This window comes from Pistacia vera, unplaced genomic scaffold (assembly GCF_008641045.1).
Source record: "Pistacia vera cultivar Batoury unplaced genomic scaffold, PisVer_v2 Contig373, whole genome shotgun sequence".
NCBI lineage: Eukaryota > Viridiplantae > Streptophyta > Magnoliopsida > Sapindales > Anacardiaceae > Pistacia > Pistacia vera.
Genome location: NW_022196194.1, coordinates 356,838 through 372,287, shown reverse-complemented (window position 1 = coordinate 372,287; position 15,450 = coordinate 356,838). Strand labels below are relative to the sequence as shown.

The window sequence follows — 15,450 nt, the reverse complement described above, 5'->3', positions numbered from 1 at the left end:
ATGGGTACTATTTGTGATTTTAACAAAGGTTAGTACATTGATTAGTAAAATCCGTTAGTACGCAAAGTATTATTCAAAGTTTTTATTTCTCTCTAAAATTAACCTTTTGTTTCTTCTTTCCTTTGTCTGGAAAAAAGAGTTAGCCAATTTTAATTCTTTTTTCCTTTTAACCTTCTCCTCATAATTTCTTTTTCATATTTTAAGAACCAAAGAGTTACACGCTCCAATCTTACAATTCCTAAGTACTTTTAATTTATTTAATATTTTTTAAAATTTTAACAATTGGTTATTGATGTATGATGAAAATAATAACGATGAATTGTTGATAAATTTCTTAAGTGTTCGATTAATTACCGCAGTGGATATATTGTAGTTTTCTCACCATATGCTCAATAATGCTTTCCAGTTTCTACAAACAGAACCCTAGCTGATTCTAGTAAATCTATAGCCTCCTCTTCTTCTCACCAATACCAATCAACATTATCATCCGAAAAAATCACTAGCAATAATGACCTTCTAATTGAAATATTTGTTTGCCTCCATATCAAACATCCAAACACTGCCTTCCTCTCATCTGCAACCCCAACTTCTCCCTCCGCCTAAACCTTATTCCTAGACCCACCTCTGCCCTCATTTTGCTTTTAAAATATAGTCCCAAAAATTTGCGTCTAAAAGGACCAAGAACAGATACTAAATATCAGTTGATTAATCATAATTCCGATCCCTCTCATGTGCTCTTCAAGAGTCTCACGTTCTACAATCTTGTAATGGTCTATTGTTATGTGGCCATATTAATTGGCACAACCCTAATCACCCCTGTTTCATTTTCAATCCCATTACCAAGCGACACACTAAGCTTCCTCACGTCATTGGAAGTTCTACAACTTCCATTTTGGTATTAACTTGGTATTTGATCCTTTAAAGTCACCTCATTACAAGGTCATTTGTGTCAGAAGTTGTGATTCTTTGGTTGAGGGCCATTATCAAATAGAGTTCTACTCATCAGAAAGAAATGGATTGGCACGGTGCCCTTCATTGGATATTAATTTTCTTGGTGCTTCTTTCTGTTTCAACGTTGGTGAAGAGACACTACAGAAAATGCCAATGCCTCACTTTCCTGATGGATTTATTTTGAGGAAATTCTTCTACTTTGGAGAGTCTCGGGGTCATTTGCATCTGATTAAGGTTTATTGTCCATGTACTATGTTTAATGTTCATGAGATGCTGAAAGATTATTCTGGGTGGTTTGTGAAGTATCATGTTGATCTCAGAGAGGTTGTAACCGCATATCCTGAGATGGTTGTAAGTAATTGTTATTCAACGGAGTTGTATAATTATCGGTATTCTATACTATGTGTTGTAAGGGAAGAGAATGATGAGGACTCGTATATGGTGCTGCATGTTCCAAGGAAAGCAGTATGTTACAATTTCAAGGATAAAACTTTCAAGGAGCTTCGTGATTTTTCTCCTGCCATTGTTTGTAGCAGGACTAAGTTCCATAATGTATTAGAATTTTGAACTAAGGCTAACTTTCATAATTTATTAGAACGAAAATCTGGATGGTTTGATGCTTTTCAATACACAGAGTATCGCATGTGTTTGCTAATGTTTCTATTCACATTAGTTCTAGGCATTACGGTGTAGAGGTTTTCAGGCCATGAATTTCAGTATGTATTTATAATGGTGGTAATTATAAATGTAATAGACAGTTTGAGGAGGTGTTTGTCTAAGTTTATAAGCTGGTCAAACTTGCTTATAAGCTCTAATAAACTTGGTCGGAAATGTAATAAACAGGTTTTTAGGCCAGAATTTCAAGGCATTAGATGTTTGATTGTTTTAAAACCCAAACCTTTAAGGCCACCGAAGAGCAATTTTACAGTTACCGAAGAGCAATTTTATAGTTACCGAAGAATGCGCACCGAATTAATGCACCGAATGACGTGGTGCAATCCTGACCGTCGATTAATATTAATTCATAATTAATCGACAGTCAGGATTGTGCCACATTATTCGGTGTGCATTCTTCGGTAATTGTATTATTTTTTGGCCACCGAGTCCAGGGTTGCTCAGTCTGACCATTTAAATTGGTGATCTCCAGTGATCCAAAATGTTTAAAATCTTGCAAACACACACCCCTAAAAATTACATCAATCTCTATAAGTTTGAAATATATCAAATACACCCCTACGATCTGTTTGCGTTTTGACTTTTCCGGCCAAAATCTAGTTGATTCAGGCAGCCAAAATTCAATTCAACACCACCACCTAAACCACCATTCTCCATTCTACAAAACCCCTCTAACCCCGAAACTTGGTAGGCTCTCGTTTGTCGATCGTGACTCGTGTATAATGTCGCGATTGGGTTGATTTTTCCGGCCAAATTCCAACTAATTCTGGTATCCAAAATTCAATTAAACATTGCCACCTAAACCACCGACCTCTGCTCTACAAAACCCCAAAACTTGGTAGCCCATGTTTGTTAGTGTATGCCCTAGGAACCAATCGTGTTGTCAGTTTTAGGACATTATATTTTGTAAATGTACTATGAGTAAAAGAAATTGTTCTTATTTCACATGTTGATTTTCTGCTTCATTTATATTATATTATATTTAATATTGCATGTGAAATGTGAAATGTCCGGATGACACGGATCTTTAGAAGATCAAATCATCAAAGAATTCCCTACGCAAGTAATGTTAATTGGGCAATAACATTGCATAGTAGGCATGTTGAACGTCTCCATTGAATATCATGTGATGGTATTAGTGTGGATGATTATAAGAGGTATGTCACTAAGGCATTAGCATGGATAAATGGTTAGTAAACTGTTTATCGAATACGACCGATTACGATGAATCACATGATATGGTCAATGATGCTTACACCTGAGACATCACGATTGGATTCAATATCGGATGCATATGGTTCATATGGTGTATAAGCACGAGACTAGTCATGTCTTGTGTAATAAGCCAGTTTGGTCATGTGTTATTCATGTGCGAGGACAAGTGATGGTCAAGATAGGATCCGTTAACTCAAAATAGTCCAATCTCGAGTTCCCAGACGAATGTCAATAAACATTGGAAAAGGGAAATCTCTGGCCAGAGTATAATAAATGTTAGATGAAAAGTAGTTTCATGTTAACGAGTTCCATTGTATCGATTGACAATTCGATTAAAGATTAAGTTAAAGGTTTTGACATACCATGAACCATTCTTAATCGGGATTAGATAACGGAGGGATTTGACTACATGGTACGTACGATCAGAATAGGTTCATTGGAGCTTACACTTCATTGTGGTTTAGGGGTTATGGAACATTGCTAGACATCTACCATAATGAGTGGGAGTTTCGATTATAAAGAATTATAACGAAACATATCAAAATTTGATATTGGGCCCACGGCTAGATCACAGTGAACCAAAATGGTCACACATAAAACCAAGCTCAAGGAGAGAGAGTAATACATATCATTAATCAGATTAATGATGTTCGAACGTAAACGGTTGCATCCGAATTAATGTATTGGTGAGAAATGATTATCCATGAATAGCTAGCACTAACCAAGGGTAATAAGGATTTATTAAATATCATTATTGAATTGGATTAAATGATGGGGGCAAAAGTGCATTGGTTTTATTCTAAAGGGTTAGAATATTTAATTGAATTAAAATTTGGTCTAATTATGAATTAACCATAAAACCAAGGACTTGACATAAATTTTTATTCTCAAGTTAATTTTAAATTGTTTGAGGCCTTCCCAAAATAATTTAAAATTACACTTTGTGCCCATGGTATATCAATTAAGTTTTATGTCATTTTAATTGATTTGAATCAATTAAAGCAAAATCACTCTCTCATTTTCTCTCTCACTCTCACGGCTCTCTCTTCCTTGACTTGTGTGGATCACATTTTGAGGTTCTTTAACTTCACTTGAAGAACTAAGATTCCAAGAAAGAAGATTCAAGTGTTGAATAGCAAAGGAGTAGGTAATATTCCATCCTTACCTTGAAATTTTTTGGGCTTATGTGTTATGTTTGTCTTCTACCTTACATCCATCATCTTGTTCATCCATGTTACACCATTTCTATGTCCAAAATGCATGAATCCCAACACTGTTCACTGACCATGACTCTCATATTGGGTTGAATTTTCCGGCCAAATTCCGGCGTCCAAAATTCAATTCGACATTATCCCTTGAACCAACGGCCTCCACTCTACGAAAGCTCTCTAACCCCAACACTTGGTAGCCCCTCGTTCGTCGACTATCAAATTAGGGATTCGGTAAATAGTGAAAAATGATAACCCAAACTGGAGAGGCTATCGGGTTCTAGTTGAACCGGTCTGATCCGTATTTTAAAACAATTAGAAGGTCTCAATGCGACTAATCTTTAACCATAAAGTATGAGCATCGGTATTGTAGAATATTATGGACCTCTACTCATCTCAATGTTTGAACAAAAGAATGACAAAAGACCCCAACCCCAATTCCATCTCTGAAGTTAATTTTTAAACTTCACTGCAACATAAAAAAACACAGCCTTTAGAAATTTTGCAGCCCTCGACTTCCCTTATTTTACTTGGTGTTCTTGGAATTTTTAAGCATACCAAGTGTTAGATAACTTGTTGAAGAACCAGAACAAACTCAAGCAAATATTGATCATCTTGTGATAGAAATACTTGTTTGCCTTCTAATCAAATCCTTGCTGAAATTCAAATCTGTACCAAACATTAGCTTTCCCTCATCTCCGAGACTCCAACCCGAACTTTTTTTACTCCGCCTAAACCTTATTACTAAACCCATCTCCGATTACCATCTTCACAGTCTTCAGGGATTTTAATCGGAGGAATTGGCATTTCAATTAGTCGCTACCCGTCAACATTGAAATACAGATATAGAAGAAAGTCCCATAGCCATAACCACTCCAAAATACCCAGATATAATAATGCTGTAACTGAAATAATCATCATGCACCAAATCAAACAATTTTATAATAAATGATCAATTTACACATATACCATTCTTGAAGTTCGACCACTAGGCTGGAACAATGTATAAATCCGGGCAAGACAGTAAAATTCTTAAAGCTATAAATATTTCATATAAGTGAGAGTATCTGCTTTGAACTGACTAGATGAGAAAGTAATTAGTAGGAGTGAGGCCAAGGTAAAGACGGAAAGAGATTGTGAATTAGAAACGAGAGGAAACCAGTGCCTAGTTACTAACTTGGATTTGAGAAGAATAAGAGATTTCAGGGTTAAACAAATCAAGATTTCTCTGTCAAGAGATGAAATATTTTTATCAACAAGGAATAAGATTATTATATTACTTTTCAAAATGAACAGTGTTATGCCTGGAAAAGTAGGGCTGATGCAGAGCCCTGTCAGCGCAAGTGGTCAAATCTTAGATAAGTCCAGCAGCCATTCAAACGCAACCACGTCGCACGTTGAGGCAAGCGGCATGCTCCTACTAGTGCAGTAGATATGAGCTAGGCTGGTGAAGGGCTAGAGGCGATCCACGTGTCCAATCCCTGCAAGAGTTGAGTAAATCACTCGAGCAGGTGAATAACGGGACGCAAGGAAGGATTTACACGGCAATCAGACCCACTCCTTGATTTAGTAATTATTACCTCCATTCATCCTACTATAAATAAAGGGTTCATCTCCCGCTCGTTTGTGGGATTAGCTAATTTCTCTCTGGAATAGCATATACTCTCTCTCTCTCTCTCTCTCTCTCTCTCTCTCTCTCTCTCTTTCTTGTAATCTCTTATAAATCAGCTCGCTGAACGCGATCTGATCAAATATATTAATATAATACCAGTGGACGTAAGATTCGCTTATTTAAGCATCCGAACCACTTTAAACATTATTCTTCTTCTTCTATTCAGTTCAATACCCCCATACACGCGTGTCTTCTAAGCCAGCTCAGCATTTCCCACGTGCGTTTAGCAAGTGCCAAAATCACGCATCAATAGTTTGGCGCTAGAAAGAGGCCTGATTTAGTATTCGTCCTTCATCAGGAGAATCTCTAACTAATCGATCCTACAACGGCAAATGGCTCACAGATTCGAATCTGAGCGACCCAACCATGGTGAGGAAGAAATCCCCCATGTGCAAGAGGACACTTCTTCCGAAGTGCCCCCAGTTCCACAAAATCTCGTGGGGGATATTCCTTCAAGCTCATGGCTTGATCCAGCCGTCATGAGCTACCTGGAAAGGTTCAACAATACTCTCCAAATGGTCAACCAAAGGCTGGACTGTTTGGATCGGGTTGCACCACCCGAATCAAATGAGGCGGTGCCACCACTTAAAACATCTGTAGGTCGCATGAACATGCTAAAAAGGGCGATAGCCTGTGCTACGTGCACTGTAGCGCGCCAAAGGAAAGGAAAGCAAGTGGCGAACAATGGGCCTAGAGGCTCCAAGGGACCAGCGAACACTGACCGCACCCCAGGTAGAATACCCTTGGCGCGTAGACTCGGTGATAGGTCGTAGCCCGAGCTATCCAATGCCACATCGCGCGAGCACTCCCACAAAAGTGCAAGGCGGGGAGATTCCCACTATTGCCAAAATGACGACCCCGATCGTCGTCGAGCGGAAAGTTCCTACCGTTCGCGAGTCGGTTCGTACCACCGTAGAGGTCGGGAAGGTTTCCCAGACCATTCATCGCCATTGCATGACTCCAGCCAGCATGTGTCAAGAACAGTCGGAACTCTCGGCCGAGGCAAGGAAGAATCTGACCTCCAGACTTTCCTCAACCGCAATCGCGAGGATCGAACCCACATGGGGGAAAACAATCCCCAGATGGCTCCACTGCCTTAGATTGAGGAGCTACAACGAGCTCTAGATCAGCTAAAGGCTCGGCAAAACAAGCGAGGGCAGGTCATAGAGGCGTCTCCCTTTTCTTCGACTGTGTTAGCCACCCCTCTCCCATCCAGATTCAGAATGCCTGATATGCGGGCGTTCGATGGGAATTATGATCTGCATGATCATTTGTACGAATTCAACGACCTGATGGAACTTCACCAAGTTTCTGATTTGGCAAAATGTTGATGCTTGGCAATAACTCTTACATCTCATGCCAAGCGGTGGTTCAGCTCGCTCCCAGCGGGATCGATCAGCTCATGAAATCAGATGAGCTCGACATTCTTGAGACACTTCCAAGCGAACAGGAAGTTCTCAATGCCTTTGAGCTACCTCAGCAACATAAGGCAAGAGAGGGATGAATCCCTCCAAGCTTACATCGATAGGTTCCACAAAGAGCTTCATAAAGTAGCTTACACTCCCGAAGAGTCCGTTCGAACTCTCATCATAGCAGGAGTTTGTCCACAAATAGACCTGTGGAATGAGCTGCAATCAGAGGACGATGTTTCTCTCACCCCCTTTTATAGCCTTATGGAGAAATCAGTGATCGTTGATGGGCTAACGATGATCAACGAAAATGAAAGAAACAGTGGTTTGAGCCCAAGAAGTATTATGCTCCTCGGCCATTCTTGACAAGTCAGAAGAGGTCAGCCTGCTCGGAGAGCCTGAGCCCATGAAAAATCCCCCTTCAACTAGAAACAGTAAAAAGTACTATCGCTATCATCGAGACAATGGGTATCACATCTATGAGTGCCGAGCTCTCAAGCAGGCAATCGAAGATCTTATCAAGCAGGGGCATTTCAAAAAGTATGTTGATGACTCTGCTCCCGTAAGGGAGAAAAATCAAGAGGAACCGAATAAGAAGCGTCGTGATCGCAAGGGTATCTGTAGCATGGGGATAATCTTTGGGGGACCACACCTCGGAGGAAACTCGCGAGGTGCCCAAGAAAGATATGCTCGCGCAGCCCATCACGACCCTATCCGTGTGATGAACACAACGTATCGACCATCAAAGGTTCGTAGAGAGGAGGAAATCACTTTCTCCGAAAAAGACGCAGTCTGATTGCATCATCCCCATGATGATGCTCTCATCATCAAGCCTTAAATAGGGAGCTGCGATGTCCACAGAATGTTAGTGGATAACGGAAGTGTTATGAACATCCTGTTCCAGTGAGCTTTCGAAAGAATGAAATTGGACCTGAAGCCCGCCTCAATCCCTCTATATGGTTTTACAGGGGATCACCTGATTCCCAAGAGAATGATCTCACTTCCAGTCACACTGGGTGACTTTGACGAGGTGACCAGGGTCATTGAATTCTTGGTAGTGGACTGCCCCTCCGCTTTCAATGGCATCTTAGGGCAACCTCTACTAAGAAGCTTCAAGGTAGTCACTGAAGTTCCCCACCCTGACAGGCATAGGGGAAGTAAGCGGATCTCAGCACGCATCTCGCGACTGCTACGTAAGGGCAGTGCAGATGGCGTGCAAGAGAAAAGGCATCCCTCGTGGCATTCCCAAACAGGCAATGGTGATCAGTCGGATCGAACCACAGCCTAGCCTAGCCGAGGATAAATGAATCCTTGTATCCAAGAATGCCCTTCCAGTAGGCCAGTTGATGATCTATTGGAAGTGTCAATCAACCAGAACAAGCCAAGCCAAGCTGAGTGTTGAGGATTGAAAGCAATCTCAACCCCCAGCTCGCTACTGGCAAGAGGCTTGGACAAGAGAGGTGGTCTTCCGAGGTGTTTTTTTATACTCTGAAAGGCCTGCTCACACTCTATAGTCCATTCAAATTTCTTGTTGGCCCTAAGCACATTGAAAAATGGCAAGCAATGATCTGTTGCCATCGATATTAAGCGGCTTAGAGCTACTATCCTGCCATTCAGGCTCTGAACCTGCTTTTTGTTGGTGGGACTTTTCATGTCGAGAAGAGCTTAGATCTTTTCGGGGTTGATTTCGATTCCCCGTTGGTTAACCATGTACCCTAGGAACTATCTCGAGGATACCCCGAATGAGCATTTGAGAGGGTTGAGCTTCATCCTGTACTTTCGGAGCACGTCAAACATTTCGGCAAGATACGCTATGTGATATGAGGCGACATGCAACTTAACTAGCATATCATCAACATAGACTTCCATTGTTTTGTCGATCTGTTTGGAAAACATATGGTTAACAAACCGTTGGTAAGTTGCCCCAGTGTTCTTCAAGCCGAATGGCATGACCTTGTAACAATACAATCCTCGATCTGTAATGAACGAGGTATGCTCTTCATTTGACGCATACATCAGGATCTGATTATAACCTAAGTAGGCGTCCATAAAGCTCAGCAGCTCATGCCCAGAAGTGACATCAACGAGCTAGTCGATCCTGGGTAGGGGAAAGTTATCCTTCGGACAGGCTTTATTGAGGTCAATGAAGTCAACACAGGTCCTCCATTTGCCTTTTGGGTTTCCTTACTAAGACCGGATTGGCAACCCAGCTCGGGTAAAATGCCTCTCGAATGGACCTGTTCAAGAGGAGCTTATCCACCTCACTTTTCAAGGCGACATAACATTCAGGGTCCATTGCTCTTCTCTTCTGGTGGACTAGCTTGACTGCACTGTCAATGTTAGAGCATGGCATATTATGTTTAGGTTGATCCCGACCATATCGACGTGGGTCCATGCAAAAACATTAACATTTTTTCGAGGAAGCTCGTCAGGTTTTCGATGAGCTGCGAGTTGAGATTACTCCCAATTCTTAACACTTTAGTCGGCTCGCATTCATCGATCAACACCTCAGACATGTCCTCAACTGGCCCGCTATGAGGACACTCCTGGATGCAAGGATCTATATTATCCTCGGCTGGTCCAGGTCGTGGCTCGATCCTGTTGATTGCCATGGCGTGTTCGGGGGCGCCCACTAGCTTCCCATTTCCCTTGCACGCCATCTAGACTGCCCTTATGTAGCAGTCGCGAGATTCTCATTGGGATCCTTGCACTTCCCCGATCCCCGTTAGGGTGGGGAACTTTATTTTCAGATGGTAGATAGAGGTGACAGCCTTGAAATTCCATAGTAGAGGTCGTCCTAGGATGTCGTTGAAGGCGGACGGACAATCTACCACCAAGAACTCCGTCACCTTCGTCACTTCGTTGGTTTCTATTAACGTGATGTGGAGTGCAATCGTTCCCTTGAGAATCAGGTGATCCCCGGTAAAACCATAGAGGGGAGAAGGAGGCAAGCTTCAGGTCTGCCTCGTCTAGTTGCATTCTTACAAAGACTTGCTGGAACAGGATATTCATGGTGCTCCCATTGTCGACCAGCATTCTGTGGACCTCACACTAGCCTATTTTAGGCGCGATGACGAGTGGACCGTCGTGGGGGTGATGTAGTCGCATTGCATCTTTTTCAGAGACTGTAATTTCTTCTTCCCTGCGGATCTTAGCAGGTAACGGCTCCATGCTCATTACACTCAAGGGGTCATAGCGAGCTTCCCAGGCATACCTTTCCTAGGCACCTCGAGAGTTCCCTGTGAGGTGGGACCCTCCAAAATGATCCCTACACAATAGAGCCCCTTATAACCATGGCGCATTTTCCCCTCTTCCTCTTATCTTTTTCCCGAACGAGAGTCAGACTATCGACATACTCTTTGAAGTGCCCTTGTTTGATGAGGTCTTTGATTGCTTACTTAAGAGCCCGACACTCATCAGTGTGATGGCCATTGTCCCGGTGATAGTGACAATACTTTTGCTATTCCTAGCTGAGGGGGGATTTTTCATGGGCTCCGGTTCTCGGCGTAGGATGGCCTCCTCTAATTTATCTAGAATTGTCGATACTAAGGCATTCAAAGAAGTGTACTGACTCTTGTCCCGATCGCGACGAGGAATTGGGGAGTAAGATTTTTTGGGCTCGAATCGATGTTTCTTCCATTTTCACTGATCGTCATTAGCCCAACAGCGATCTGTCCTTCTATTGTTCTCCCCTCGACCGAGAGCACTTGTTGACAGATCGAGGTTGTGGCGATTGAGAGCACCCACAGAATTTTCTATTCGGAGATACTTTTCAGTGAGGTCGTAGAAACGAGTGAGGGAAACGTCACCCTCTGACTGTAGCTCTTTCCATAAGTCAGTTTGGGGGCGAACCCCTACGATAAGGACGGACTCTTCAGAAGTGTGAGTCACTTTGTGGAGTTCGCAGTGAAACCTGTCTATATAAGATTGGAGGGACTCATCCTTTTCCTGCCGTATATTACTCAGATAGCTCAACGGCATTGAGAACTTCATGTTTGCCTAGAAGTGCCTTAAGAATAACGAGCTCATTTGTTGCCATGAGCTTATTGTCCCTGTGGGGAGCAACCTAGACCAGCGCTTGGCATGGGCGGTTAATGTCACTACTAAGCAGCGGCATTTGGCCAAGTCGGAGACTTGGTGGAGTTCCATAAGGTCATTGAACTCGTAGAGGTGGTCCTACAGATCAGAATTTTTGTCAAACGCCTATATGTCAGGCATCCTGAATCTGGACGGGAGAGGAGCAGCTAGTACTACATGAGAGGTAGGGGACGCTTCAGCGACTTTACCCCATTCGTTCTGCTAAGCCTTGAGCTTATGTAATTGTCGCTACAACTCCTCGATCTAAGATAGCAGAGCTATCGAAGGATTACTTTTCGCAACGTGGGTTCCACCCTCACGGTTGCAATTGAGGAAAGACCGAAGGTCGGGCCCTTCCACTACTCGGTCGGAAGCTCCGGCACGACCTCACACATGTTGGCTTGAGCCGTGTGAGGGTAGCGAATAGCTCGGGGAATTTTCCTGACCCCTGCAGTTGTCAGAACTGACCCACGGACGTTGGGGGTTCCGCCGATGGCGGTGGTCGGAACCATTAACTTGAGGAGGCCAAGAGTTCCCCCGGCTTGCACTTTTATGGGTGTGCCCATACGACGTGGCGTGGGATGGCTCAGACTACGACATGTCACCAAGTCGTAATGCCATGGGTATTCTACCTACTGCGCAACCTGTGTTCACTGGCCCTTCGGAGCCTTCTAGTTCACCGGTCGCCACTTGTTTCCCCTTACTTTTATGGCACCACCTTGTTAGATCTGGTGGCATGACCTAGTCCAAACGGTTCAGCCTTCGGCTATGAAAAATTCAGCATGCATGAAGAGTGGTGGAGATGGAGAATGAAAGCATGAAAGCATGGATTAAAAAAACGGTTTACATGCAAAGCTTGGATATGAGATTATACCTACTCCTTTGCTTTGGATTGATGAAGATTAGCTTCAAAAGGATGAAACCTCCACACTTTAACACCACCTTGAGAGGATTAGAGAGTGGCCTTGGCTAGGGAGAGAGAGCTTTTAGTTTGTGTTTGAGTGAACAAGTGAATAATGAACAAAAATGCAACCTTTTGCACTTATATATACTTGGGCTATTTTGCAATTATTTATTTTTCACTTCCAAGCCCAATAAAATCTTATTTTATAAAGGGACCCCACGAATTTAATATGCTACCCTTTGAATAATCAATATTATTCAAGGGCCCATGTAAACTAAACTAGTTTACATTAACAACCCATAAATTTACCCTTTTTACCCTTTAACTATTAAAAGGTTATTTTTGTTCATCTCATTAATCTTAACACTTTAAGATATAATAATTAAATATAATTAATTATTGCTTGACCATTTTAACCCTTAAAATGTCACAAATTGTTTTCTATGTAACTATTACTATAGAAATCCCGTTATTACCCTCGGAAGGTGCTAGCCCTCTTCGGATAATCATTTCTCTCTCTCATCATTCTCTAACTTCTCAAGGCTATTGGTGTGACCATGTAGGTCCACCGTGGATTAGCCGTGAGCCGGTTCTGGATGAATCCGGAAACCCGTCCGGAGGCCCAACGACTATGGTAAACATCTAGCAATGTGCCATAGTCCCTAAACCACGATGAAGAAATACTTCATCGAACCCATTTCAGATCATACGTACCATGCAGGTAAAGTCCCTCCATTGAGATATCCTAATCGAGTATGGATTCATGGAACGTCAAAATCCTAAACTCGATCTTCTACCGAATTGTCGATCAATATGTCCGGAACTTGTCATCACAAACTTACTTTTGTATGACTAATAATAGACTCTGGCCAGAGATTCAGTTTTCCGACATTTATCGATGTTCGTCTAGGAACTCGAATCCGGATGGAGTCAGCGGTACTCCCGATCCTATATTTCCGAGTCAATGGATCCCCTCTTGACCATCGTTCGTTTCCGCATATGAACAACGCATGACCAAATAGGCTTTATTGTACGAAACATGATTAGTCTCGTACTTATACACCGTATGAACCATACGCATCCATATCGGATCCGACTACAATGTCTCAGGTCAAAGGACTACATCGTGCACTGATATAACCAAACGATAAATCATTGACTACATGCTTTTCCAAGTGATTTGTCGTTATTCGGTCACGTTCGAAAAACAGTTCACCAACCGTTAATCCATACCAATGCCCTAGTGACATGACTATCATCGTCATCCGTACTTATATCAACTCATGATATCTTTCGGAAGCATCCGGTATGCCTACTGTACAATATAGTTGCCCAAATTTATATTGCTTCTGCAGGGAACCTTTTTCGATAATTCATTTACCTATTAAATGAATCATCTGGACAATTCATATACATACTTTATTTTAAATGCATGACTGAATAAAGGAAGCAATTTACATATATGAATTGAAGAACTCTTTCTTTTATTATTTATGATATATATAGATACAAGACAAAATACTCTGAAACCGACAACACGAATGGTTTCTAGGGCATACACTAATATACACTAACAGGCTAACCGTTTGGAGAGTATTGTTGAACCTTTCCAGGTAATTCATTATGGTTGGGTCGAGTTGTGAGCTCGAAGGAATATCTACCATGATACTCTGTTGGGCTAGCTGCACTTCAGGAGAAGTGTCATTCTGTACCTGAGGAACTTCCTCGTTGTTGACATTGGGTCGCTCAGTTTTGAAACCGTGAGCCATTGGCTGGTGGACGGAATTGGTCAGAAGTTTCTGATGAAGAGCGGGTACTAAATCACGCCCTCCTTCTAGCACCAAACTGTTGATGCTTGCTTTTGACACCAACTATTCACACTTGCAAAGTGCTAAGTGGACTAAGAAATTACACGTGATGAATTCAAGAGATTTGAAGGTGATACCGAAACGTAAATAAAAGATTGCAAGAGGAGCTTTTATAATGGTTCGGATGCTCAAAAGCGAATCCTACGTCCACTGTGATTATATTAATAGGGGATTACAGTCAGGTCACAGTCAGCGAGCTGAGTTACAATAGCGAGAATGAATGGGTAGAGGCAAAGAGAGAGAGTTTTAGATGGTGAATGTGCCAATCCTATAAAAAAAAAAAAAAAAAAACACCCACCCCAAAAGCTTAAGCAAAAAGCAAGCTATATAAAACCATTTCAAATCCAAAATCACTTTCCTAATCCTTCTTTTAACTTTTCTTCTTTACTAATTCTTATAACTTGTCTTTTCTTTACTTATGATTAAAAAAACAACAAAATAAACAAAGAATAGTTATTTAATTAGTTTTATTATTTATTAATTTAAAACATATATATTATAAATTAATAAATAAACAAAATGCTCATAATGATACCACGGGTCTCCTTTGTTAGATTCGTTCAGCACAAAATAGTTTTTAGTGCAGCAGTGGTGAAATAATACAGAGCCGCTTCCAAACGTGGGTTAATTTTTAATGCCTCCCCAATTTTTAATTTTTAATAAGAGAGAGTTATTATTTGCAGTAGCTAGCATCCGATGAAGACATAATAAAGAACTTCGACAGTTTCAGTTTTATTCATTATCTTGCATCAGCATCTGTACATTAATTAATCAGCAACTTGTTTTGGTCAATATACTATGGCGATTGTTAAATAGTTGACGTTGATTTATTTGAAAGAAAATGGAAGCTCAACTGCTCATTAAAGAATTTGATAGAGGACTGGTCAGTTTTGTGATTTTGTCATAAGAAAACAACTTTAATACAGAGCAGCTTCCAAACGTTAGGTATTTTGTAGAGATTGCGAGAGTTATAAACGCAAGAGAGTCAACACGGCTGCCATCTTTGAAGTTGAGTGATTAAGAGGCCGGCATTCCCTGAATTTGGTCAAAGTTGATTAAGAGGCCGACAAAACACGCCTGCCATCTTTGAAGGCGAGTGATTATTTATAAAAAAAAAACACCAACTTTGAAACTCATGAAACAGATGATGCAGCAAAGTAATAACGAGTTCGCAATTTTTAATTTTGAATAAGAGAGAGTTACTATTTGCAGTAGCTAGCATCCGATGAAGACATAATAAATAAAGTTTTGTGATTTTGTCATAAGAAAACAACTTTAAAAATTCTATTAAAATAAAAAAAATTACTTGACCAAATACGTGCTTTGGGTTGTTGTGCGAATTTACGTGCTGTAGAATCTTTCACCTATACAAAGATAAAGATGGAAGCTATATATAAAGCGAATTTCCATTTCCCCTGTATGCATGGAAAATGATAGAATCACCAAAAATTACACACGAATCTATGCATCG

General features: G+C 41.3%; 1 protein-coding gene across 1 annotated transcript; it reads left to right on the top strand.

The window, feature by feature from the left end:
• On the top strand, positions 1-1,518 carry LOC116140514 (F-box protein At5g07610-like). Its single transcript, XM_031426141.1, has 2 exons — positions 1-28; positions 857-1,518. Exons 1-2 carry the CDS (start codon positions 1-3, stop codon positions 1,516-1,518), a joined length of 690 nt encoding a protein of 229 aa, XP_031282001.1.
• Positions 1,519-15,450: the final 13,932 nt, after the last annotated feature.